The sequence below is a fragment of the Hippocampus guttulatus genome, chromosome 7, assembly GCF_054856545.1.
Source record: "Hippocampus guttulatus isolate MCC_2025c chromosome 7, RoL_Hgut_1.0, whole genome shotgun sequence".
Taxonomy (NCBI): domain Eukaryota; kingdom Metazoa; phylum Chordata; class Actinopteri; order Syngnathiformes; family Syngnathidae; genus Hippocampus; species Hippocampus guttulatus.
In genome coordinates, this window is record NC_141267.1 from 6,260,031 (window position 1) to 6,286,977 (window position 26,947).

A 26,947-nucleotide genomic window follows, 5' to 3' on the forward strand; every position below is an offset into this window, starting at 1 on the left:
CTGGCATATCATTTTAAAATCTGGTTAAAGTGTATATGTGTGTGTCACAGTGTATTCCCCCTACATTGTGGCTCCCTTTTGGCTTTATCGCTAATGTGTTGTCTTTCTCCCTGTGTATCTGTCTGTCTGTCCTTATGACTGTCTGTGGTGTTTGTTGCATTTTGCACCATTTCTTGACATATTTCTTCCACTTTTGAGCTGTCGTTTTCTTCATTTTCATGTGCATGTTCTTTGTGGACTTCCCACAAACGTCCTTCCAATGTCTGCTTTGAATGGATGTTTGTCTCTCACACATCTGTTGTGGTCTGTCCCTCATTTCTTTGTGTTGTTTCCTCTTGCCTGTCTTTTTCCTTTGTGGCTGTTTCCATCATGTCCACTCCTCCAGCCTTTGTGACTTTGCTGAACGGGGACCAGGCTCAGGATGCCATCCGCTCCCTCCATCACAGCACTGTCCGGGGCCGCCTGATCAATGTCACCCTGCAGCCTACAGACTCCCTGCTCTGCCTCACCAACCTGCCCCACACCTTCACTGCCCAGCAGTTTGAGGAGCTGGTACGTTCCTATGGGAACATCGAGCGCTCCTTTCTGGTGTATAGCGACCTGACGGGCCACTCCAAAGGCTATGGCTTTGTAGAGTACATGAAGAAAGACTCTGCTTCGCGGGCCCGTTCTGAGTTGCTGGGACGACCACTGGTACGTTGAGCAGATTGTGTTTGAGTAATACAAAGCAAATAATGCCCTGCTATATTGTCAGTGATTGTTAAGAGATAAGACTGACATACAGCACATCACGAGAAGAAAAAACAGGCTTTCAACGGTTTTGTTCTTAATGCATTTCCGCATTAGGAAACCTTTTATTCGTGAATGGTTTGAGGAGTCTGAAAAAGGAAAAACACAATTCTCAAAATATCTCCTGCAGTGAGGACAATTTGTCCTGAAAGTAGGCTTCCTCCCACTCACCAAGACGTTCATGTTATAGAGTACAAGTAATGTGTATTGAAAATGCCTCGATTGGTGGAAGCGTCAAATACTGTTGTGTATATTCCTCAACACGTGTGACAAACTGCTGAGATCATTTGAAGATGTGATAGATGAATCTACTGTGATCTTTTTTTCTTTTGCTTTGTCTTAGGGGGATCGTTCATTGATGGTGCAATGGATGGATGTCAACCAGCTGAGCCATGAAGAGAACCTGCACTCCAAATGTGTGTGTGTTGACCGACTGCCTCTGGACCTCTGTGATTCTGAAGAGATGACCCAGATCTTCTCAGAAACCTACAAACCAGTCTTCTGCCAGGTAAACATAAGCATAAAAAGCACTGACACGTCATGTCCGGATTGTGGCCTTTTAAAGTGGAAAAGGAACGCAACTAAAATCACGTAAATGCGTTGCTTTGATCCAAGTTTTGTGAAAATATGTACAAGGGCTCCAACTAAACCGGACCTTTTATAAAATTGACAGTACAGAAAATGCAGAAACAAACTGATTCTGATTCAGTGTCAGGTCTGGTCCTTAACGTGTTAGAAAATAGGCAAAAAAATATTCCAAACTACAAAGTAAAAGCAGACATTTGCAAATGTCTTAGTTTAAAAAAAACCCAAAAACATCTCGTTTCATGGATATGGTTGAGAGGCTCAAATTCCAAAGATTTGGACAATTTTAAGTACAACAAGGTCCCTCCATGCATGGAAATACAATTCCAGAATAAACAATGTGTCATATGCCTGATGTGATATATTAACTGTTTGCCAAATGTATTGGGGATCCGATTGAATGCACTGGGTCGATTGCCAAGTGAATTTATGAGTCAGTTAAATGTTTTTCATCTCTATCCAATTTCAGAGTTGGATCAAATATTCAATAGCTTTTTTTCACAATTATTTTATATTGTATTATTTGTATTGTTAATCTTTCAAGGTTTTACTTTAGTGTACTCTGTCGTTCTTCTCTAATTCAATTTATATATATATATATATATAGATATCTATATATATCTATATATATATATATATATATATATGTATACCGGTATATATAAAAAAATTTTAAGTACACTTTAAAACTTGTATCCACTTTATCCTTACTTATCCCTTAATGTGCTCTGCTCCAAGGTGGTGAAGTACTGTATACTACTTCTCATGCATGCAGGTGGCACCCTGAACCGGTTGCCAATCGCAGGGCACACAAACAACGATCCGCACCCACACTCACACCGAGGGACAATATTGAGTGTTCAATCAGACTGCCATGCATGTTTTTGGAATGTGGGAGGAAACCGAAGTACTCGGAGAAAACCCACACAGGCATGGGGAGAATCAGCATGATTTTGGCCAATGGTTTTCATAGTGAGGTGTGGCTGCTCTGATATCCGCCCCACCCTTCAACTCCTCCTTTCTGCTCTTCCTTCTTTTCTAACTTGTTCACTTCAGCTGCAATCCGCACCGTCTTGTTCGATTTCATCCACTCAACCCCCACATACCCATTTTTACTTCACTCAACGGTCCTACTGTGTATGTCATCTATTGGCTTTCCAGTTTTAGCTCCACCCCTCTGCCCTCTCCCACATAAAAATCAATAGACCCCCCAACATTCTATTCCCTTGGTGCTTTGTGGGCGTTGAGCTTTTGTTGCTTCACTGTTACATAGCCAGTCAGCTTTGACCTATGGCTCAGTGATTTCATAGTTTTAATATATGATGTATTAGTGTCGGGTGAATTACTGCACTGCAGCATTTACTTGGCTCTCAAGCCTTCTGACATCATGCACACAATTGCACTCAAATATAGCTTCAAATCCTGTACAACTAAAACAAAATGGTAGTGACCCAAGCAAAAAAATTTAAAAAAACCCCAAAAAACGGACTAGTCATTGTGCTCATTAACTTTTTTCTCCTACATTTTAGTGCTTTTTGCTCATTCATGAGCATTTAGATTTGGTACATTATATTTATTGTCCTCTAATGTAAGCCGTTTGATACCCGAAGCCAGACCTGGGCAAAATAAGACCCCGTGGGCCACATCCAGCGCAACCACAGACTCTGACCAACCCTCACAGTGACTATAAAGTGCACACCCGCTGCCAATGTTCATCATTAAGCCTTGTATTTAATGACTCCAACTTCGTCGAATTATTGACCTTGTTTGATGCTTATGGTCAAGTGTTGGTTTTTTTTAGAATCTCGATCTTGTCATAGTCATTTTTTAGCCAGAGAGAGAGAGAGAGAGAGAGAGAGAGAGAGAGAGGGAGGGAGAGGGAGGCGGCCCGGTGGTCCAGTGGTTCGCGCGTCGACCTCACAGTGCAGAGATCGTGGGTTCTATCCCGGTTCCGGCACAGGATGGCCTTCCTGTGCGGAGATTGCATGTTCTCCCCATGCCTGAGTGGGTTTTCTCCAGGTACTCTGGTTTGCTCCCACATTCCAAAAAAACATGCATGGCAGGCTGATTGAACACTCTAAATAGTCCCTACCAGTTTAGGTACCCTGCCTACTTTTGGGTATCTCCTACACCCAACATGTCACTAATGAGGAAGTGTGTCAAAAGATCAGACAAGCCATCGGCCCACATGATGACCTCCTATCCACTGTCATTAAGTGGAAATTGAGGTGGTACGGACACGTCACCAGATCCTCAGGCCTTGCAAAGACCATCCTGCAAGGCGCACCTTACAAGGTGGCAGAAGAAGAAGAGGGAGGCAAAAGAAAAGATGGGAAGATAACATCATAGAATGGACTCACTTGAAACTCAGTGAGTGAAGGATGGAGAGAGCTGGTCAGCAGATCGTCTGTGGTGCCCCAACGACCCTCCGGGGTTACGGGATAGACGAGACGAGAAACAATTTTGCCAAAGGTTCACATACTCTTTTTCAGAAATATCAGCTAGTCTGCAAGGTCTGACAGCAAGATACATCTCTGTGCGCTCTCGATGGGCCTCATTTACTCACCGTGCACTTATTTGTGCACAAAATGTTCCTCCTCAATAACAAGTTGTTTGAGAATGAAGAGATTTCTGATCGATCTTTTGAATAAATAAGGCAGCAACACCTTTTCATTCTGTCCCTCAACCTTGCACAGAAGCTGCTGCTGTTGACTCATTCAGGTTTGTCGGTGTTTGTGATGCCGGTTGAGATGCGTCCAACAAATTGTTGTGTTCCTGTTATATTTCACACGGGATTTGCAAAGGCCGAACACAGCAACCGTCTTGTCAAGACGATCTCCTTTCTTGCTAAATGTAAAGTGTTTCCACACAAACGGATGCATTATGTTATCTTAAAAATCTACTCTTTTGCACTGCCATAATCTAGGTTAGGTGCTTGACGTAAATTCCTGGCGTCAACCAGAGATAACTTGTACAAGTGAAAAACGAATGGTAGTTGATTCCAACTTGAATACTAAAATCTAAGGGTATTTGAGAATGTTGAGTCTAAAATTATTTTAATTATATTGATTAAATCTATCCATCACTTTAAAATAATGTATCCTCATAATCCTAAAAGATTAACTTAATAAAAAATACTGTTATCCCTTGCTATTTCCCGCTTCATTTATCGTGCTTCACTACATCACGTTTTTTTTTCTAAAGTACTGTACAGTATTGAGAAAAAAATGCCAAATGACTCAGAGATTTTGCACATGACCGTACACATGATTGGCTCCCGGCGCGACGTCGACCAATGACAATACGAGTGGATTTATCCCGTAAGCTGATTGGCTGCGCATCTTCGCAACCCTGCCCAGCACCTTCCCTTGTGTCTCGTCAAGTGGTTAACTCTCTGATCAGTGTCTAATCACGCGGTTAACTTTGATAAGTGTCTCTTCACCTCCTCCTCATCAATACTGATTAATTGTCTTATCATAAACACATCGGATGCTCGGGAATAGCTGGCCAGCAGCTAGCTGGAGGCTATTGGCAGCTACACTGTCAGAGCGTAAAGTGAGAGGAACACAAGTCTCTTTGTCTCTCTCAGCATAAAGCAATGCTGATGAATGTTAATTACTGTATAAGGTTTTATAATTAAAGATTTAAGTAAATACGTGTCCCGCTGTAGTCTTTGTCTCAAATATGTTCAGTATAAATACTCTTTACATATTTTAAACATGCTGGTACCCACATACACTTACACAAAAACTCCTAGTGGGGGTAGCCAACGCTCCATCGCGGTTCTTCATTTATTGCGGCAGGGTCCCGGTCCCCATTAACCGCGATGAGTGAGGGAACACTGTCATGTGTTGTGTGTGGCCATGATTGATGTAAACAAGTCCAGCCCCTATCAGTGTAGCTGGATCGTAGTACAGACACATCAATGTAACGACTGAATAGATGTAAAGTTACACCCCTAATAACATCCACCCATCCATTTTCAACACCGCTTGTCCTGAACAGGGCATATACGGAGACAAACAACCATTCACACCCACATCCACACGTCACTGCGTGGGAAGCGATCCCACGCTTCCTGCACACAAGTCAGGCGAATGTACCACAACACCATCAGCAACTCCCCCTGATAACAATACATCCATATTTCAACACGCAACAATTTATTGAAACGAAATTATGTTTTTCTACATTTGTACAACCTCAAAATTGAGGATACCTTGTTGGGTTTGCCCCTCGGCAAGCGCACCAGTTTCTCAAAATGCATTGCCCACCCCCTACTCAAAGCTTCTCTTGTATCAGTTGAGCAGAGCCTTGTCACTTTTTCTGATTAGAGTGCGCTTAACCTGCAGTCTTAACCCTGAGATTTATACATCTGCTGCTCAAGAGCCTTCCAGACAGCATTTTATAGTTTAAGTCTGCACAGGTGGAGAGAGCAGAAGGTAAATGAAAAAAATATATGGTGAATATTTTTGACTAAAAAGGGAATCATGACTGGATGGAGATGTTATGCAAGTATGTGAAGGGATGTGGAAGAAAATGTCTAACATCGACCACAAGGTGACTAAAGTGTAGAATTTTAAGAGTAACTATAGAATGATTTGACATGTCCTTTAATCTCTTATTCCCACCAGTATGACTATCAGTCAAAATTGAACTCAAGTATTGACGTGGACAGATGTGGTAAATCCAGGTCCAGAAAGTAAAATCCCTGCCACAGTTTGGATTTAGCCACAGGTGCTTCTACTCAACTGTCAAGTCAACAAGTTCCCAGTGGCAGGGCTTTTACTTTTTGGACCTGGATTTTCCACCTCTGGAGGTGGAGGAATTTGCTTGACCAATATTACTCATGCCGTTCAGTGAATTATGTGCTGTCTTGAGTCATCTTTTGAAGAATGCTGTCGTGTTGCATTGTGATGGACGGACCAGAGCTTAATGCATAAAACAGGAAGCTTGTGACAGCTATCACAACTAATCTTTGTCTCATTTTTATATTTTCTACCGGCAATGAATAGTCACAACTTTTGCATGACACTTTCCTTAATGCAAATAAGATTTTTTGACCATTCACGGTATAATGGCTGTTTCCCAAGAGATTGTTGTCAGACGACCTTCAAGGCAAATAAAGCGTCAAGTAAAATCAACTCTGGAGCACCAAACTTCATAGTTGAACTCATTAAACTTCAAAAAGTTACTTCATTTGAAGGCAATGTTCCCTCTAAGCAACACGCGCGAGCAATTGCGCACTTCTTTTACCCTCTTAGCGCACATGGCAACGCCGGCGCGCGCCATGTACACACTACATTTCTACACTCATCCCTTCATTTCCACCACACTGTTCCCACTTCCACTATAGTTTCAGCAGTACGACTGAGGGGGCGCACTCAGTTGTTCAACGATAGTTTGATGCATACTTTGACACGCATTCACTCACGCTCACCACAGATGAGAGGCTGCAGGCGATGCACGCACTGCTCCATACAGGAAGTCCAAACATGGACGTAGTTTACGGGCCCCTTGAATGAGGCTCTTTCGCACATTTCAAAGGTCAGGTGACTAGGAATTTTGGTGTTTTATTAAATTAAATGTTTCCATTATTTAAGAGTGGACGTGTCTTTTGGAATGTGGGAGGAAACCGGAGTACCCGGAGAAAATCCACATTGGCATGGGGAGAACATGCAAACTGCACACAGAAGGCAGGGGCTCGGAATCGAACACGACCTCTGCACTGTGAGGCGGATGTGCTAACCGGAGGTGCTAACCAGTCATCCACTGTGCCAACCTATTGTAGAACAGTTTCCTAATAACTTCAGTAAAAATGGCATTCAATTCAAAAGCTCAGTTTATCATTAATTGCCCCCCCAAAGAACTGCATTACTTTGGCATCACTGTGAACATAAGAACATTTCATAAACTTTGAAATGTCGTATTTATTCAAATGTGAGTGCTGCTACAGGTAGTTCACTCAGTTTTTGCATTGGTATTTAGCCTCGCGCCAAAAGTTCATAGCCCACATGCAATTTTCACTCAAACCTTGTGGAGTAGATATTGATGTAATAACTTTTACATTTTACCCACCATCTCTCACAGCTGCACACAAGAATAATAATGAACACATTTTATTTGTTTTTCTTTCCCACTCACTCCTCTTCCCATCTTTTTCCCCTCTTGCGATCACTTCCGCTCTGTCTACATCCATCCATCTATCGCTGAAGTGGGAGAGTGATTCACACAATTTCCATGCAGTTTGTTTAATGTATGCTGATGATAATGGCCTATCGACCCACTCCTCGACACACATATCCATTTCCCTCTCTTATTCCCTCTATGCGTCATCTGTTCAGACCGGAGGCACCAAACGGCAAATGAGTTGATGCAAGGTGGGAAGGAAATTTTGGTCCTCTTGATAGATTGAACCGGGGTGCTAACGGCCATTAGCCTTCATGCTCAGTACAGTCGCTTCCAACTGATACTTACTCAAACTCAGTGTTGGAATAGAAAAACATATTGTTCAGTGTAAATGCACATGATCACTTGAAATCCACTGAAATCAACGGTGAACAAGAAAGAACCAAGAAAGAATTGATGAATTCGGTTAAGAGTGAGCTGTTCAATATATCCGACTACCACTTCTGATAAAAGGCTGTGTGACATTTCAAACAGCAACTTGTCACCACCTAATATTTTCCATGAGAAGCCATTAGCTTCTCTGCATTATTTAGCTACCTCATAGGAGCTGTAAAATGCTACTTACCGGAAAGCAGAGCCCCTGATCAGCAGTATACTAAATGTATACAGTATACAGTATAAAAAATGCGTGACGAATCACGATTAATTTTTTTGTTCATTTGAGTTAATTATGACAGTTGCATTTTTAATTAGATTAAATATTTTAATCGTTTGACAGCTCTAGTATTTAGATGTCTTTTCAGACGACACACATTTAATCCCAGCTCCTCATTTTATACTGACTGAACTTGCAACTACAAGGCAATCACACTCCCCAGCCTCCCTGGTAAGGTCTATTCAGGGGAGCTCAGGAGGCGTGTCATTCCAAAGAGTTGACTTTCAAATTCAGAAGGATTATGGTTTTTGTTCTGGCCGTGGAATAGTGACCCAGCTCTACACCTTTAGCAAGGCACATGGGAATTCGCTCAATCAGTCTGCATGTGTTTTGTGGGCGTAGAGAAGGTGTTCGATCATGTCCCATGGGCAGTTCTGTTGGGGGTTGGGGGGGGGGCTTCAGTTATATGGGGTGCTGAACCCCCTGATATGGGCTATTCATTCAGTCCCTGTACAACCGATGTCAGAGTTTGGTCTGCATTGGATGGATGGATGTTATCATGATTATTAATATTACACTGATGAAGCTAATACAAACAAACAGCTAATATGTGATGTGTTTCAAATCTTTCCATTAAAGTAATCAATAAAGGCTATGCTGATATTATCAAAATTATGTTCCCAGCTTGCTCAGGATGAAGGAAGTCCCGTACGTGGCTTCGGTGTTGTGGAGTATGAGTGTGCGGAGCAAGCCGAGTCGGTGCTGATTGAAATGGACAGAAAACTGGTGGGAAGACAGGAGGTCCGTCTGTCACTCTGTACCCCCGGCACCTCGGGGAGAAGCACCCTGGCTGCACTTATCGCTGCCCAGGGTATGGTGAGTATGAAACGCACTCGGAAACAAAGTTACAGGAGTTTTCTATTTTATAAGTTTAAGCCCTTAGGTGACAACTGTGCTAACCAATTTATTAACCATCGAAGAAATGTCAAGAAGTGTCGTGAATCGACAGGAGTGAGTGAGGGAGTGATTAAGTCACTGAGTGAGTCGCCTCATTTTATTTTCCCAATAAATATCCAACAAATTTAGAATTTCATAGGTGGGCAATGAAAGCAACTGTCAACGTTGAGCTCAGGAGGTGCAAAGCTACTTCTCATTGTGTCCTCATTTGGTTAGCACTCAGTCAATGTACAGATGCACTGAGGTTTGACGCGACGCATATCCAAGAACACCCCCCCGTGGCTGGGGAAGTCCTTGTAGCTGAGCGATGCGCCGTCCAACACATCAATGTGATAGCGAAGCCCTGACATGGTAATTACAGCGCTGTAGGCTAATCTGTCTCCTCAATTGTCTCCCACCGTCTGAAGTCAACCCCCACTCACAGCCTCCGTCAATATGAGACGACACACTAAACCTAACACTCGTCAGCAGGAAAGGTTAAAAACTGAAGTCATGGTCAAGGTACGGAAACAGATGCACATTCAAAAGTGCCCCATTAATGCAAGCATTCATTAAAATACATCGATCAGTGACGTATACACACAAGTGGACATAAAGTGGGCATAAGTAAGCAAAACGTATTGCCAAGAGTAACCAGTGGATGAATATCGGGGTTACCTTGACCAATGGGGAAGGATCCAACCCAGGCCACCTCAACAGCATGTAAAGTTTTTTTTCTGAATTGTGATTAGGGTCCAACCGATGATTCCATTTTATCAGCTGATATTCAGATTTTTCAAAATAATAATTCTAATTGATCCTGGTTTTGCAGTTTAAACGGCAGTATAATTTTACTAATAGGTATGGGCAGGAAGTAAAAGACATGCATGGCTGACAGAACATTATTCTGTGCATATTATATTCTGCTCCTCTCGTTCATGTGCCCATTAAGACACAGTGTCTGTAAGTATCAGAGATTGGCGCGACAGTAAATGTCCCGGTATGTTATTCGTCATCGGCCAGGCCTCCATCCGTTATCGTCAGTCCGTCAGTATTTCAAGCCAAACCAAACGGTAACCGTCCGTCCATCACTCCGTCATCATTATTTTAACTATGCTTCCGTCATCGCTAAATTACAGTTTGGCCTGAATCGAAAGGTAAATTTTATCAGGTCATGCTTTTTTCTTGCACATTTTTGTTATTTAAAATTTCTGTTGTTCAATTAATACTATCGGACAAAATATTGGAGAGCACTTTGAGCTGTGTTTCATATTTCTGCGTTCAGTCTTGAGGGACCACAAAATAAGTTCATTTTTAAAATAATCATCCGATTAATCCGTCATTGGAATCTTTTGTGCCAAATATCAGGATCGCAATCACCTCAAATAAATTGTTATTGGCTGGGCCCTAATTGTTATGTAATAATAATCCCTCCTCAGGCTGTGGATTTCTCTTGGGAGAACCGGCCACTTCAGGTTTATTTTAATGAATGTGCACAAAGCCAAAACAAACATCTAAGATTCAAAAAGAGAATAACATCTAGCCCTAGCTTGAGCTCTCTTCTGAGGAGATTCTCATTTTTCTCCTCTTGGTCAATGCTATTGTGAATGCCAGGCACCAGATGGGTCCCTCCGCCCCGTTACGTGGTGCTTCTTGCTTTCCATCCTTCGCAGCTTTCTTACCTCTCTAGTGCTTGAAAGTGTGTGTGTGTGTGTGTGTGTGTGTGTGTGTGTGTGTGTGTGTGTGTATTTTCATGTGTGGGCGTGTGGCTGGAGTCTGTGCCAGTAGCGAAACAGATTGCATGCTGACGTGTTTTTTTTTCCAAGTGAAGGAATAGCAATGAGAGAAAAATGTCTTAATGTTCCTCTTTTTCCTTGAAGGATGCTCTCTTTCATTCCCCACATGCACACAGACACGCACACGTACACTTGCTGCTCGACACATGCAAATCGACAGCACACGTGTGACCACACGTGTGTTCTAGACTCTATTCCTCTCTGACAGGCTGGAGTTAAAGCCACTCCATCATTGTCAGTGATGCTGTCTCCTGCTGATGTGACAGAGTGGGAAACGAGGTTGACTTGGGCCAAAGTTGTGTCTTTGCCACACGGCAGACAAGGAAGAAATATAACTCTGCGGCGAATGTTGTTTTAAATAGCAATGGGAACTTCCAACATTGAGATTGTACTCTCAGTGCAGACATCTGCAAGACATTCAATTCTACACAGTCTAATTCAATAGGATTTGATTATAGTCTGTTGAATAAAATTTCTGCAATCTAATGAGGGATATTTGCTCATTTCCATCAGTGGATTCTGCTTTGTTAAATGTCCGGCCGTCTTACTTAGAGTTGTTCATGTCAGTGTCAAATAATTTCTGTCAATTCCTGTTAATTAGGATTTGTGACCAGGGATTGCATCCGAGCCCACGATACAGGTTGCCCCGTGTGAGCGCATTTTTTCAGAACAATATCTATCCATTATCCGAGCCGTTTATCCTCACAAGGGTCGTGGGCGTGATGGAGCCTATTCCAGCCATCTTCGGGCTGTAGGTAGGCTACACTCTGAACTGGTTGTCAGCTAATCGCTGAGGAGACAAAGACAAACAACGACCATCCACGCTCACAATCACATCTAGGGGCAATTTAGAGTGTTCCATTAACCTAGCATGCATGTCATTAAAAACACCAATTCCATTGAAGTTGGGATGTTGTGTATAGCGTAAATAAAATTGTTTTATACAACCTGCCAAAGTCATTGGAATTGGGGTTTGTATCAGAATAACACTCACTCAAATAAAATAATCCTTCATGCGATCGATGAAAAGAATTGTCGAGGAAAAGGCAGATGTCTCCTTCACTTAATTCAAGGCATCAACGGATTATAACTTTTGTTGTCCTAGAGCTGTAAAATTTGGCATCCAGTTAAACTATCGAGTCGTAGTAGCAGTGACAATTGTGGAAATCCCCTCAGCCAGTTGAGTGGTTGCTTCAAAAAATGTGAAATCTATCATTTTGCACATCCTAAAATGCTATTGCTAACCTCTGATGTAGGTAAACGCGATCATAATCTGTACTTATATAAAAATAAAAATACTTTGCACCTTGAGGCTATTGAGGTTGCCGTGGAAAAAACAATTTGGAAATTTAAGGTGCAACCACTGGTCCGTCAGGCAAAATCGTGATGACAAAAGTGATTTTAGGCCGGTGAAAAAAAAAATATCGAGCTCCACGTAGATGTCGCCATTTTTCTTGCAGCTCTTTTCCTCTGCCTTTTTTTTTTTTTAATTAAAGCTCATCTCCGCCTCAGGCTGTCTCTTTTTTCATCTACTCTGCTCTTTTTGTTCCGTCTGTTCCCAAAATTGACTGGTCACATGGCAGATGCATCCTGATGATGTAAATGAGAGCAATCACGGCAACAGCCACCACAGGGCGTGAATGATGAGATCAAACAGACAGCATATTTTGATTTGGCATACACACATCTTGTGTCCGTGTGTATAATGTGTTAATTTTCTTGTCTTCCTGCAGATTCTAAGTAACAGGAAAGGGCTGCTCCCAGAGCCGAACCTTGCTCAGGTGTTGACCAGTATGACGAACCCTGCAGCCTTACAGATCCTCATGAGACCTTATCACATTGGGAAAAGAGGAGGTGAGACAGTGTGCAAGTGTGCAAGATCCGAAACCCAACTCAATCCGTTCCATGATGCTGGTTGACTTCCAAGTTGTTCTATTCGAAACACAATTTCCCACTGATAACTCCGGTAATTCTCTGATAATTTCTTCAAACGGCAACTAGTCCCGCAACCACAACCGTAATCAACAGTCTAATCAGTCTGTCACGTTTTGCGTGGTGGTAGTTGGAGGAGCCCAAAAAGCAGGGAGGCAGGGAGGAGCAGGGTGGCTGACCGACAGTCACTAGACAGCAGTACCTGAAATAAGGCTTACAGTTCAGGGCTTGACATTGCGCAAGGCCAATATTTCCCCAATATGGAACACAGCGAAGGACTCTGTCAGTCTGTCAAACTGCGAATCTCTGAGGTGCCAGCATATTAAATTGTGCCTTTATAAATTAAACAAGTCCACGTGTGGATATTTTACCACGCTCACAACCCGCTACGCATTTTGGCATCCAAGACTGCGTGCTGGTCAGTGTTGCATGTTCAGTTATAAATACCGTTCGGTACTGCTGTTGGAAAACCCAATATGGATATGGCCAGTTGGTTGTCCAACTCTCAATGATCACTAGCTTAAAACATGGAAACGGATGTATCGTGTCCCTTGCCCGCCGATCACTTAGATCACTCGTGTTGTACACCAAGCAGATACTTGATTGAATATTTGTATTATTGTTTATAATCCACTCAACCTTTATGGTTCCAACAGGTAGGGTCAAAAGAGGAACATACCATTGACCCCTCCTCGCGACCCTCAGGGATAAAAGTCTAGCTCCGCCACTGTAAACAGACGACTGTTTGTACAAAGACTAAAACCAACTTCGCTTCCAATTAGATTTGGTCGTGTCACATGAGTGTGTGAGCTGAAGTGCAAATGAACTTTATCCAATGTCGCCATGGCAACGACAACAAGAACCTCTTCCTTATCACATGCAAGTGTACACTTATTACGCTTTTAACCCTGGTAGTATTTTCTACCATAATGATAGATAGCTCTCGCTTTCACCAAAACAGGAGTCAATTCTGACATTAAATAGGATTCATTTTTCAGTTATGTCTTAGAGAGGCAGGTGTCTGTAATTTTAACATTCCAAATTCATGCATGATAGCCTCATTTGACAGGGGCTAGATCGGGGGTGCCAAACATGCGGGCCGGAACCGACCCCACGGAGGTTAAATCTGGCCTGCAGGATAATTTAAAAGTGAAAAAAATGCATTAAAGACACAGAATGAATATTTTTAATAAAATGCAATTCATGGATTATTCGCTAGGGGCAGACCGTTTTGATCAGAGAAGAAGAAAACATTGTTTTGATCGGAGAAGAAAACAGCAGTCTCAATCTGTCCCTGAGACAGACCCAGCACAGCAGTCAATGCGCCAACGCTTCTGTCTACCAAAACAAAGGAAAGCCATGCTATTTTGGTTATTTATAGCACAGTATGGTATAATGTTAATGGTCCGGCCCACTTGAGTCCGTATGTGGCCCACAATGTGAAATGAGTTTGACACCCCTGTTCGAGATTGTCCTTGGGCATGAATGTTTGCCCATACAGTATGTGCATTGGGATTGGCATCTTTACCTGCCTACTCATCAATTTCACAAAGTTGAATTAATAATAGTGGAACTGCTGATAATGTTGTTTGTATCTAAAATAGTACACTCAATTGCGACGTCAAAATATTTACATTTCCACCGGTAGACAATTTAACCCCTGCTGAGAATTACATTTGTGGTTGTTCATGAGTTTGTCTCACAATGACTTTAAAGCACTAATTAGACTTATGAAGTCTCATAAGGATGTGGTTGTGTTGTGCAGTGCCCGCAAGGAATTCCCTCGTCAATCTGGAAATGGCAACTGTGCAATCTCAACATGAATAATCTTTTGTATTTGATGGTTGAGGGCTTTCCTGAGCTCATTCTTTAAGCAGTACTTTTGCTTCAAGCAGTTTGGATGATAATCAAAGACTCCCCGAAGAGTCTGTTCGCCTTGTAGGGGCTTCGTTATTTGATTAATAGTTAATCAGGTATTAACATGAAATTGTGTGACATTAGCGGGACAAATGAGAGCCGGAAGAAAGAGTAGATGAGAGGTGGGGGAGCCCTCTTTGAAGCAGAGCACACAATTAAAGTCTAAAATTAGGCCCTTGATTAAATGTTAAACTTTCTCTACCTATTCTGGTGGTAGCTACCATTAGCTTTGACTCTTTTTTTGCATTTATTATGAGGTGGCATCAGCTTCACATAATGTCGCTGCCCGGTGAAAAACACGTTCTATATGTCCATTCTTGTCATTTCAAATATTTTTCCCTTAACGCGTTTCGGATATCCCATTGACGTGTTTTTCACAGGACAGCGACAATATGTAAGTCACATGGTGACACTTGATTGGAGGAAAGTGCTCTGATGTCTCTTACCCGGAAACAATCGGCAGTCAGGAGATTCTATTCATAAAAATACTCCACTTTTCGTTAAGGCAATCAACACTTCCATCTGTATATTCGAATGACATCAAGATACAACATACGAATGCTCATTTCTGATTGACCCCGTCACAGCATACCATAGTATGCAACAGCAGCTCAAGGTTGAAAGTCTGTTTTTCTGTTTTTCAGGGAAGTATGGCCGCCGCATGAACTTGCCGTTCCTCAGGCCGCCGCTCACCGCAGCGCTTCTTACACTTGGAAAAGCTCATCAGGTTACAACCGCATCAACCTGTGCGCATGCGTTTGTGTGTGTGTGTGTGTGTGTGTGTGTGTGTGTGTGTATGCTTGTGTGTGAGTGTGTATGCTTGTGCGTGCGTGCTTGTGCGTCCCTGTTTGTGTGTGTGGTCATACTGTATTTTAAAATACAGGGTTTTACTTTCTCCTTGCAGAATGCCATGTTTGGTAATGGACTCATTCTTCAGAACCTCCTGCACATACAGCTTGCTCAACAGCAGTTATTACACATTAAAGACAAGTGCATCAGCAGTGTAAGATGCATGTGTGTGTGAGGGTGTGCGTGAATGTGTGCGTGCACAGAGAGTCACTCAAGCAAATAAGGGGCTTTTTTTTTTTCAAATCTCATCACTATCCCAACCCGAGTTGTTCTCTTTGCCTTATGTTTTCAAGGTTTTACTGTATGCAGCGAACCATTGTTTATCGCGGGGGTTACGGTAAAAAAAAACAACCCACGATAGCCGAAATCCGTGAAGTAGTCAGGTTTATTTTTGACAGATATTACACAATACAATACTGCACTATAGAATAAAAAAAAGTCAATTAAAATCGAAACATTGTCCTATAAATAACGATCGTTTTTTGAAATACTGTCAAAATGTCATTTTAATAGTTAATACGGGGTTGGACACCTTGTGACTCACAGTCCCTCTGACTTTGCCTCTTCATCCTGACGCAGCTCTGCTTTAGTGTCTTTTTCTGATAGAAGAACATAGTTATGGGTAATTGTTGGGATATATCTTTTTTTTATATATATAATTCTCATTCAAAACTTGTTTCATCCACAATTCACCGATGTCACTGGCAAAGAATGGGAATCTGGATCACCAGGAGAACCATTTTGAAACAGCACACGTACACGTAAATGTTGTGTTCTTTGACGTGTGTGTTGTGATACGACAACACCTTAAGCAATATAAAGTGTCATTTATAGCGCCGTGCTTAGCACTCTCAGACATTTTCCGGGGAAAAAAAGTCAACTCTCGGGTTGGGGGAGTGATAACAGACTAATTGATAGGATAATTGATTCTTAAAAGATTGGTTAGTGATAGTCCTACATGGGAGTTGTACTCAATAAATTATAATGCGTCATTCATAAATAGGAGAAAAGGAGGCATTAAAACCATTGAATCATAGAATAACTCAATTGATTGCATGCATTATGATTATTATTATCATTCCTACTACTACTACTACTAATAATAATAATAATATTGTTTTGAAATCATCCCAATGCCCAGCTCAGGCTATGTGGTGGAGCGTCCCACTTATCTGCGCAGATGTTGTGGAACCCAATGTGCCTGCTCTGCCCATGTCATAAACCACCTCTGCACACCGCCATGGTGACACTGTGATTGCACAATTTGCGTACCACATTTAAAAGGAAAGAGAGGAACTGCTTTGATTGCCCATGATTGAAGTTAGCTGAGATCACTCCCACAACGGCGCAGATCGCAACTGTACGGGGTCTGACTAACCCACCTTCGGCATAGAGTTACCCCATCCAGTTACATTGGGGTAGCTATTTGGATACGTGATGTATCTGAGAGTACAGAAATAAGGATGAAAAAGAGTGATCTGATTATTGAGTTAATCATATGTTAGCATGCATCGGTAAATGTTATTTATACCAATCTTGTGCCCAAGGTATTTCATACAAAATGTTTCACATTTTTATGGTGCACACTGTTGGAACCTCGAGGATAGAAATGTTAAATATTTTGGAACTACAGGATATATGGAACAGATGAATTACAAGTACCGGTATGTTACGATCAGGGTGTGATGCTACCGAAACCCGTCATCCATGAGTGTGATCCGCCGGTAACAATCCCAATCACGTGTATTTGGTGTTTTAAGATAAGATAAGATAAGATAAGATGAGAAAACTTTTATTTGTCTCACAATGGAGAAATCCGCAATTTTCAGCAGCAAAATTTGGAAAAAACAGGAATGGGCGCTGCTCTAAAGGTAGATCAATTTTAGAGCCACAACTACCGATTTTTTTTTGAAAAAAATAATTAATGGGTTGATTTTTCTTTAATTGTTTAATCAGATAAATATTTCCATCCCTTTTTTATTATCTAATTATTATTCAAAAATAGGAAATTGCGTCAAATAGACATTTCAGAAAATGCACAAACAAATTAAGATTCAGTTACGGTCTGTAAAATGTCCGAAAATAGGGGGAAATGTTATTTTCCCCAAGGAAAAGCAGCTTTTTGCAAATGTCCTATATGCATTAAACACATCCTCACGTTTACATAGAGCCTTGTATTCTAATCAGAATGAAACCACATTACCAAGTGTACATTCCTGTTGCCAATCCTGCTGGAGAATGAGTATGACATTAATGATTTAATCTTTAATTTCAAAGAGTATAAATATAATAAAATGTTGTAGAAGAAAAACAGCAGTGCATCTAGGATTTCAGCTGTAGTTTTTCTTATCAGTTTTTCCTTCCATCTCCTTAAGGCCCCCAGTCTGCTAGGAGATCCAGCGAGGTTGCTGATGCAGAAAACTTTACCTCTGCGGGCTCCAGGCCTCGTAGCAGTTGGGAAAGGCCTCCTGGGAGACTCTCCCTCTGGTCAGTGGACTACCTGTAATGTAAAGTTGAAGTGTAATTACTACAAACAGTTGAAAACATGTTGTAGTAATTCGTCTTTGTGTTTTTGTTAATACAACTTTTATTGATTTTATTTTTCTGAATTCCATGTCCCTGTTAATTGACCATTGTGTAGACTTTAACAGCATATAGTTTCTCTCTGGGGCAGTAAAACAACTCCCGGAAAGCAGCTGTCACCCCCCTCGCCCCCATCTCAACCAAATGATGGGTGGTTTTTATGTAATATCCTTCATCTACTGTGAATGGTCACTTTTGTTCTGCAAATGTAGCAGTTACAAGTTAGTGCTCTTGTTAGTTGGTTAGTTTAATTATTTTGGTTATATTCCAGTCATTTGGCTTCCTGGGAGGTTCCAGTGTTAATTCGGGTTTCTATTTTCTTAAAAGCTCACAGCGCACCTTAAAATCCGATGCGCCTTGTGTATGGTCATTACGGTAATATGTCAACCTCAAATGGCTCCTTGCTGGAGGCATGCTTACAACGCAGAGTTCAAACTTAAGGCGATCGGTTTCGCAGTTGAACACGGAAATAGAGCAGCGGCAAGAGAGTTCAACGTTAGCGAGTCAATATTATAACTTGCTGTTGGTTAAGTGGACTGTGTCGCTGCTTTATTAAGTTTTACTGACATCTGATCGTCGCTATGGAAATCAGGGTGTCGTGTAGTGTAGTGTTATGTTGGCATTTCCTTGAGCGTAGCTCCATCTAGTGGATACATTGTAGATTGTGTCTTATAATGCGCTGCGTCCAATATATGAAAAAAAAACGGCGAGGTATACTGGAGGTTAATGTAAACGCAAGTTTGATGCTGCCCTCTCCATGAGTCGTCACTTTACCGTGGTAGAGGGCTCTGCCTGTCCCAATCATACTAGCAGCTAAATTGTATGGGGCTTTATGCCCCTGGCAGGGTCACCCATGGCAAACAGATCCTAGGTGAGGGACCAGACAAAGCATGGCTCAGAGACCCCCCTTATGGTGAGTACAATTATTGGACCACGTTTTCCCTTTCTCAGACGCATGTCACCAGGCCCCCCTCTGGAGCCAGGTCTGAGGGTGGGGTTCACTGGCAAATGCCTGGTGGCTGGGCTGGCAACCATCTAATAGACTGAATTGACTTGCCATCTGGATTTACAAATTGTATAGGATGTGGAACGTCACATCGTTGTAGTATTTTATGGTATTATGCTTGGCTGCCCGATGTGTACTTTTTCTGAGCCTCTCTGTTCTCTTTACATTAGTTTGCATACTGAGTTGTGAGTATTGGGCATGAGAGCATACTGCTACTGCTAGTGAAAAAATTGCTTATTGATTCTGTTTGAGATGGAAACCCAGTCTCCTTTGAGCAGTCGAGGCTGTGTAGAGACAGCTGAGCTACAGGCGACAGATGCACTGATGGACTTTCCTCCTTGCACGATTAGTAAGAGTTCCATTCTCTCACTTTTTCTTTTGCGGTGTGTTGTTATTTCCCTTTGTCTCTTTCACTGACAGAATTTTGCCACGAGCCTGTGTCAGCGTCACCCTGCAATGGCACAGTGGTGGTGTCAGCAACCGGGGTGATGCCCTTCTTCCAGTCCCGACCTGGTGGAGGAGAACAAAGCAGTATCCAGTCCATCTGCACTCCCACTGCCACCTCCTCTTCTTCCTCCTCATCCAGCTGTGGTGATAGGCAGGCTGTCCCGCCAGAGGGTGTGATGCAGGGACAGAACTACTCTTTGGGAAGTAATAACTCAGTCCTATGTGCAGCTCCGCCAAAACCCCAAGGAGGAGTTTTTACATCCACTGGGCATCACTGCAGTTCAGATGGCTCCCCGCCGACCAACATGGTTAGCACATCCAACACAACACTCCTTGTACTACAGTATTTCCCGGGCCTCACTCAGCCACTCTGTCATGTCTTGTCTTGTTCCTAATTTATGCAAACGTTCCGAACATAGAAAAACACGACTATATTAACTATTTGATAATTATCTCAATTTTATTTCGGTCAATTAACCCCATGATCAACCAGGAAGATGTATGTCTGCTGCTTAAAGAAGTCAATCAGACTGTCTGGTTTGCGGACCAATTATTAGTGGATTACTTAAAGTATTACTTAAAGTTCATATATAGGGCACACCACATTATAAGGTGCATAGAACAGAAGCTACAATAGTGACAATAGCGGTTACGCTATGCATCTACTAGATCAGGGGTTGGCAGCCCAAAATGTTGAAAGAGCCATATTGGACCAAAAAAACAAATATATCTGGAGCCGCAAAAAATTAATAGCCTTATAATGAAGGCAACACATGCTCTATGTATCGATCTTAGCTCTGTTAGCCTACTTTCAACACAACACAATGAGCATTCATGATTAAAAGTTTTGTTTTTCCCTGCAGTGCATCCTGTAGAGCAGGGGTGCCGAACCTTTTTTGACTGAAGATCTACTTTTCGATCAACCAACCTCCCGCGATCGACGCGTTACTGCACACGCCCGCATACGCACGTGCCATAATGACCATCAGCCATAACGGCCCCTAAAATCATTGAGGCATGGGATGCACTTTTGCAGCGTATTAACTATCGGAGCTCACGAGTACCGTTTAAAAATACTTCTCTCGGACCTCTAGATTCCCATTCTTCGCCAGTACCCTCGGTGAATTGTGCATGAAACGCCGTTTTTTAAATTGTATTTATTTATTTATTTTTAACAACAGCCAGCTGCCTGGCATCCCGTCCTGCTAATAGAAATGTGTATCGCAGGCTGTGACGCAAATCCTCATTGACAGAAATGTTGAAATGTAATATTTATTCTACTTATTTTTACAGCCTTAGAAAATGTTAAGAATGTTTGTGTCATGTTTATCCTCCCACAGAAACCATATTAAAACAAAAAATATATTTTCCTCCCCCATTTTTTTCCATTTTCAAACTTTTTTGAAAAAGCTCCAGGGAGCCACTAGGGAGGCGCTAAAGAGCCGCACGCGGCTCTGGAGCCGCAGGTTGCCGCCCCCCGCACTAGATGAGCTACGCTAAAGGGAATGCAATACAATACAATACAGCTTTCACAACCACTGCAGCTAAACCAAAGCGCTTTACATAACATTTAAAATATTACATCCAAGAAATCAGAATATTGATCCATATATAACATTTTGAGAAGATAGAATGCTTTTAGGTGCGCCTTATAGTGGGGAAAATGCGGTAATTATATATCCGATGCTTTCCATTGTTTGCATTTGTTGTCCAACTTTACTGTTTTATACATTTTCTCATTGGCATGTTGTTTATTTACTAATTCTTCTTTCCTTCGAATAGATACATTGTGGCAGTATGTGATTAACAGCTTGAGTATCTCTTCCTTTATAAAATGAAACCATTACAGTGTTTTCATAATGACTTATAAGAGTTTGATCCCATTTGTCTGTTGGCCCATATCGCGGCACCAACACCAAAACCTTTCCATTCCCCTGCAGGCCTCTATGTCCGCCATCTCTGCTGGCCTACATCTTTAAATGAAACTCTGCTAATATCCTCTTTCATTGTGATTGATTGAAATAATCATGGTGCCCAAGTTCTGAGGGGAAGCAAATCCCGAATCCCAGGGCTGTCTCCTCAAAAGTTTTTTTTTTTTTTAATGAAGGGAAGATGTAATTAACAGGGAGCCCAATCCTCTCAGGTCCAGAAGCTTCCTGAAGCGCAATCAATTCAGTCATTGTGACTTTGCGTGAACATCAGCATATGGTGCGGTTGAGGTTAATACATTTCTTCAGAAAAGTAAAGAGCGGGATTAGCCACTTCTGTTTCGATGCACACGCTAGTGATTCAACTCGCATTCAATGTCAAATTTCTTCTCTTTAGGTAAACATCGGTCAAAATTCTCTGCTGGGAGAGCCCCCCAAAGATGTCAGACTGCCCTCAAATCCGTACCTGAATCTAGCCAGTGTCATGCCAGGGGTTGTTCTGCAAGGTACTCAGACTGGCACACAAACCAAATCATTTTGCAGACTCAGCTCTGCCACGATGGTAGTCGCTCTTCTTTCATAGACTTATTGGGTCTCAGCCGCGGTGCCTCTACCTTTCTCCAGGGTCACTAGGCGCTAAAGCCCAAGCAGGGCAGCCTGCGTCGGCCATATATGGCAGCTCAGCGACCCCGGTTGTCTCACAAGGTGGCGCCTCCTACTCCCACAATCCAGCTGCTCCCACCACTTCCTCATACAATACTGACACTTCCTCTGACTACAGCCACTACAACCAGGCCTACACACAGGTATTGTACAATGAACACAATGTGGAAAGATCTTGGATTCCGATATTTCTTTCTTCCACACTTTGTCATTATTTACGTCATTCGTTACTGTTCCATCATATTGTTGTTTCCTTGTTTACTTGGCCTGTCTTTTGTTTCCCGTGCTTTCCTTCATTCTTGTTTTGTTTTCAGTCTCCCTATGTTCCTTCCAGGGTTATCTTTATGTTCATAGATGTTCCTTCGTATCATCTTTTTACCTGGTTTATTTTTTTTTTTTCTAACTGTATGTCACTCTGATCCTGTTCTTATTTGCAACAGTGGTACCAGCACTACCAAACGGGACAAGGCTACAACTCTGCAACTCCACAGGTCAACACAGCCACCGACTACACCAAGGATAACACACAGGTAATACACACACTTGTTTTGCTGTATAATTAATTAAAACGACAGTTTAGTATGTACAGTGGGTGGGAGTGGGGGCAGAGTATGTGAACCCTTTGGAATTTCTTAAATCACTGCAAAAAAATGGTCATAAAATGTCACCTGATTTTTATCTAAGTCACAACTATAAACAGAGTCTGTTTCAAATACTACCACACAAACTATAACGTTTTATGACATTCACAGGTAAGGGCCGAAAAATGAAGTGCACTATTTATCAACTGGTTTACCCTCTGATGGCAGCGATAACCTCCATCTTTCCTGTAATGCCGATCAGACATGCATGGCGCTAAGGATGAACTTTGGATCATTCCTCTTTACAAAACTGAATTACTCTCTTAAGGTTAAGCCACGTCATCTCAATCAGGTCTGGTCAGGACTTTGAGTGGGCCGTATGTTCCTATTTTTCTTGTTATCGTGTATGGTGGATTCGATGGCAGTTTGCGATCCTCTAAAAAAAAAAAACTAAAGCAGATTTTCGATTGTTTGTGTGTTAGTTCAAGCAGACTGACTGTTTATTCTTGTGATTAACATGATCATCACACCACATTTTTAAAACCAATCAATGCAGAACTTGAAGACATTCCAAAGGGTTCTCACACTATTTCCTTCACTGTGTTGAAAAAGCAGGCCAATGAACACACAATCGGGTTACGTGATGGATGCGTCGATTTGGCATAACATGGAATCTGAGAAGACCTTTTTGTGTTCTAGGTTCCACCAGTTTCCTCGTATAGTGATTACAATTCCTACATGCAGACAGTCTCTCAGTATTACTCCCAGTCTACAGCTACTCAGGCCTATGCCAGCAAGGTACTCACACATGCACCAACCCGTCCAAAATTAGGTAAATGCTGCTGCCAGGGGTTAGGTTTTGCTACGACTTATGTTTTGTAATGTTGTACTTTCGCTGATGCACTCTATCATTTCAAACTATAGCCACAACACATTTTCCTTATTCTTCCCACCATTTCCGCTAATCCGGTGTCGAGTCACAAGCGCAACAGCTTTCGCTGGGAAGGCCAGACTTCTCTTTCCAGCCACTTGGTCCAGCTCTTCCAGGGTTATTGCAAGGCGTTCCTAGGCCAAGCCGGCAGGCATAGTCTCTCCAGCGTGTCCTGGGTCTTTCCCTGGGTCTCCTGCTGGCGGGGCGTGCCCGGAACACCTTGGAGGTGTTCAGGAGGCATCATAATCAGCTGCTCGAGTCACCTCATCTGGCTCCTCTCAACATGGAAAAGTGGCTCGACTCTGAGTAGATGTCCGAGCTTCTCATCCTATCACTAAGGGAGAGCCTGGACACCCTGTGGAGAAAACTCATTTTGGCCGCTTGTTCTTTGGGTCATGACTCACGGCTCTTATGACCGTAGGTGAAATGTAGAAACGTAGTTCAACCGGAAAATCGAACGCTTGCCCTTTCGGCTCAGCTTCTTCTTCACCACAACAGACCGATTCGGCCTCACTGCAGACACTACACCGAACCGCTTGTTGATCTCCCGCTCCATCATCGTCTCACTCGTAAACAAGACCCCAAGATACCTGAACTCCTCCACTTGGGGCAGGATCTCATCCCTGACCATACACATTTGCGGAGCATCGAATCTGTCTGCCTGCTTCTTGATCAAATACACCAAAATGGCACACATGTGCCACAATTTAGACCTGGTTTTGGGTAGTCTAACATGTAATTTACTTTTAACCACCACATAAGCAGACGTGTTAGGGGAGTGTAATAGAAAGCGCTCTAACATGCTGTTTATTTTTATGCCAAGCGCAGTCGATTTTCTGTGACCAAATTGTCAGATGCATCGCGGTCCATGCATCACAGGCCCAAACCATGACTTGCCCCATGACTTGCCCCATGACTAAAATGAAATTTCGCCTGTTTTATTTGACAACCGCATGGGAGTCTGTCTTCCAAAATAGGGCCCTAAAGTAGAGAAGATAATAGAATAATTAAGTATTCTTTTGAGCATTGGTGGGATACACTGAGTGTTGTTTTTAAACAGGAAATGGATATGTGTAAGCCTCTCGGCGTGGCTCTGCATCCCGTCAACACCGGCGTGGCTCCTCCCCCCGCTGTCCTCCCAACTACTGCCATGCTGCCGGCCTACAGCACCCTGCCTCTGATGCCCGGTTTCCTTGGAGCGCCGCACCCAATAGCAGCCACGCCAAATGCCGTCACACATGCGCAAGCTGCCGCCACAGACTGGAATGCTTACTACTACGTGAGTAGAAAAGCAAAAGGACAGCTTCTTTGATTGAAAGCTCATGTCTGACTCAACTCTGGGATTCAGAATCAAAAACTCTTTATTATCCCTTAAACGGGTAGTGAAATAGAGGTCGACTTCCTAAAATAAACAATCATGTCCCTTTAGTTTTAACACATTCAATTTGCCAAAATATTCGACGTGTCATGGTACAAATTCATCTGGATTAAGGCCCATGGCCCTTCTCACTTTGAGGAGAGCCTGAAGAGGAAGAAGAGAGCATACTGGAAAGAAACATGTTTGTTTGTTTCCCCACATTCGTCCAGTGCTCGACACTAGAGCTTTACTCGGCTGAAATATTTCATCTTGCGGCGAGCGGCTGCTGGGTTTGCCTTGCTGCCGCATTTATATGAGTGAACAATATTATTTGGTGTCGATGGGGAAAAAAAAAAACAATTGGTGATTTTGACCTTTGTCACAAAACCATGGAATGGACAACCAGTACAATCTTTTATTTCAGCTATGCTGTACTGTCACGGGGGTTTGCTTTAAAAATAAATTACTCCGTTTCTAAACTTGGGATTCTGGCAATTTATTTCCTTTTTTATGGCCATATCCTGGTTGTAGAATGAGCCTGTACCAAGGGGGAGTGCCACCCCAACAGAACTCCCCAAGGAACAATGAGCCCAGAGCCATATTGCTCCCCGTGAATCTAAGATTTCAACTTCTCGATGGATCCTCCTCTCCACCGCCCTCTAATAGACATTACCAGGAAGACCTTGGTCTGCCAGTCCAGAGACGCTGATCCACTGTCCACACAATGTTTCAGAGGCCTGTCAACCAGGACAGCCCCACAACATCCAGAGACTCTGGGCAGATCTCATCCACCCCCAGGGCCCAGTCACCGAGGAGCTATTGAAGAGAGATCGACTGATATGAGTTTTTTTTTCAGGGCAGATACCAATTATTAGTAGTCATGAGACCGATAACTGATATTCATTTGCAGTAAAAGGGAGGGTGTGGGTGTTAATATTATGAATCAAAAACCAAGGTCCATATTTTCATGCCGAGTAAAAGTGTAGAGCAAAGTATCAAACTCAAGGCCCGGGGGCCAGATGTGGCCCCCGGGCCACATCATTTTAAGTGGCCCGCAAAAGTAAACCAAAGATGACAACTTCCATGATGCCTGGTAAAATCTGTCCCAAAATTTCAAATTTTCATACAGTATGTAATAAATCAGTGACATATTGTCAACATTTTCTTGGCCCCGCCCCCTGCCCCCCATTACAGTAACTTAAACAATAATTGAAGAAAACGTTATTCTTGACTTCTTTATATAGTTTCAGTTATCACGGCCCTCGAAGGGAATAGTTAATTATAATGTGGCACGCGACAAAAATGAGTTTGACACCTTCAGTCTAGACTAGAGTTTAGTGCATTTTAATTTGGCATTTTCTTTAGTTTGGCATTTTCCAAGACGCGCATAGTTAGAAATGGGTGTTTAGCCGTTGTGGGACTGAACACAGCTGACTTGATTGCCAGCCAATGGAAGCGCAGGAGAGATATACAGTCGACAAACCCAATTCCAATGAAGTTGAGATGTTGTATTAAACATCGATATAAACAGAATACAATGATTTGCAAATCATGTTTAACCTAGATTTGATTGGACACACCACAAAGACAAGATCTTTCATGTTCAAACTGATCAAATGTTAACTTAGAAATTTATCAGTTTCAACATTAAATATTTTGTCTCTGTATTGTGTCCAAATAAATATAGGATGAATATCATTAGCAAATCATTGTGTTCTGTTTTTATTTACGTTTACCACAACGTCCCACCGTCCCTGGAATTGGGTTTTGTACATGGCGTCTGTGCAGCAGATCGTCGGGCAAAGTCTGTTTATAAGTGACTGCAAGACGATCTGCACTTAAGGATAATGGAAGTTGGAGACC

General features: G+C 42.4%; 1 protein-coding gene across 1 annotated transcript in view; it reads left to right on the forward strand.

Moving 5' to 3' along the window:
* raver2 (ribonucleoprotein, PTB-binding 2) overlaps window positions 1-26,947 on the forward strand; it is a 48,256-nt gene that overhangs the window by 16,327 nt on the left and 4,982 nt on the right. The window contains exons 3-15 of the mRNA XM_086116129.1: window positions 386-693; window positions 1,133-1,297; window positions 8,843-9,034; window positions 12,624-12,744; window positions 15,384-15,466; window positions 15,644-15,742; window positions 17,964-18,075; window positions 19,598-19,932; window positions 21,950-22,058; window positions 22,177-22,358; window positions 22,656-22,745; window positions 23,496-23,594; window positions 24,788-25,006. Of these exons, the coding sequence (XP_085972255.1) occupies window positions 386-693; window positions 1,133-1,297; window positions 8,843-9,034; window positions 12,624-12,744; window positions 15,384-15,466; window positions 15,644-15,742; window positions 17,964-18,075; window positions 19,598-19,932; window positions 21,950-22,058; window positions 22,177-22,358; window positions 22,656-22,745; window positions 23,496-23,594; window positions 24,788-25,006 (2,114 nt within the window). The remainder of the gene's footprint in view (window positions 1-385; window positions 694-1,132; window positions 1,298-8,842; window positions 9,035-12,623; window positions 12,745-15,383; window positions 15,467-15,643; window positions 15,743-17,963; window positions 18,076-19,597; window positions 19,933-21,949; window positions 22,059-22,176; window positions 22,359-22,655; window positions 22,746-23,495; window positions 23,595-24,787; window positions 25,007-26,947) is intronic.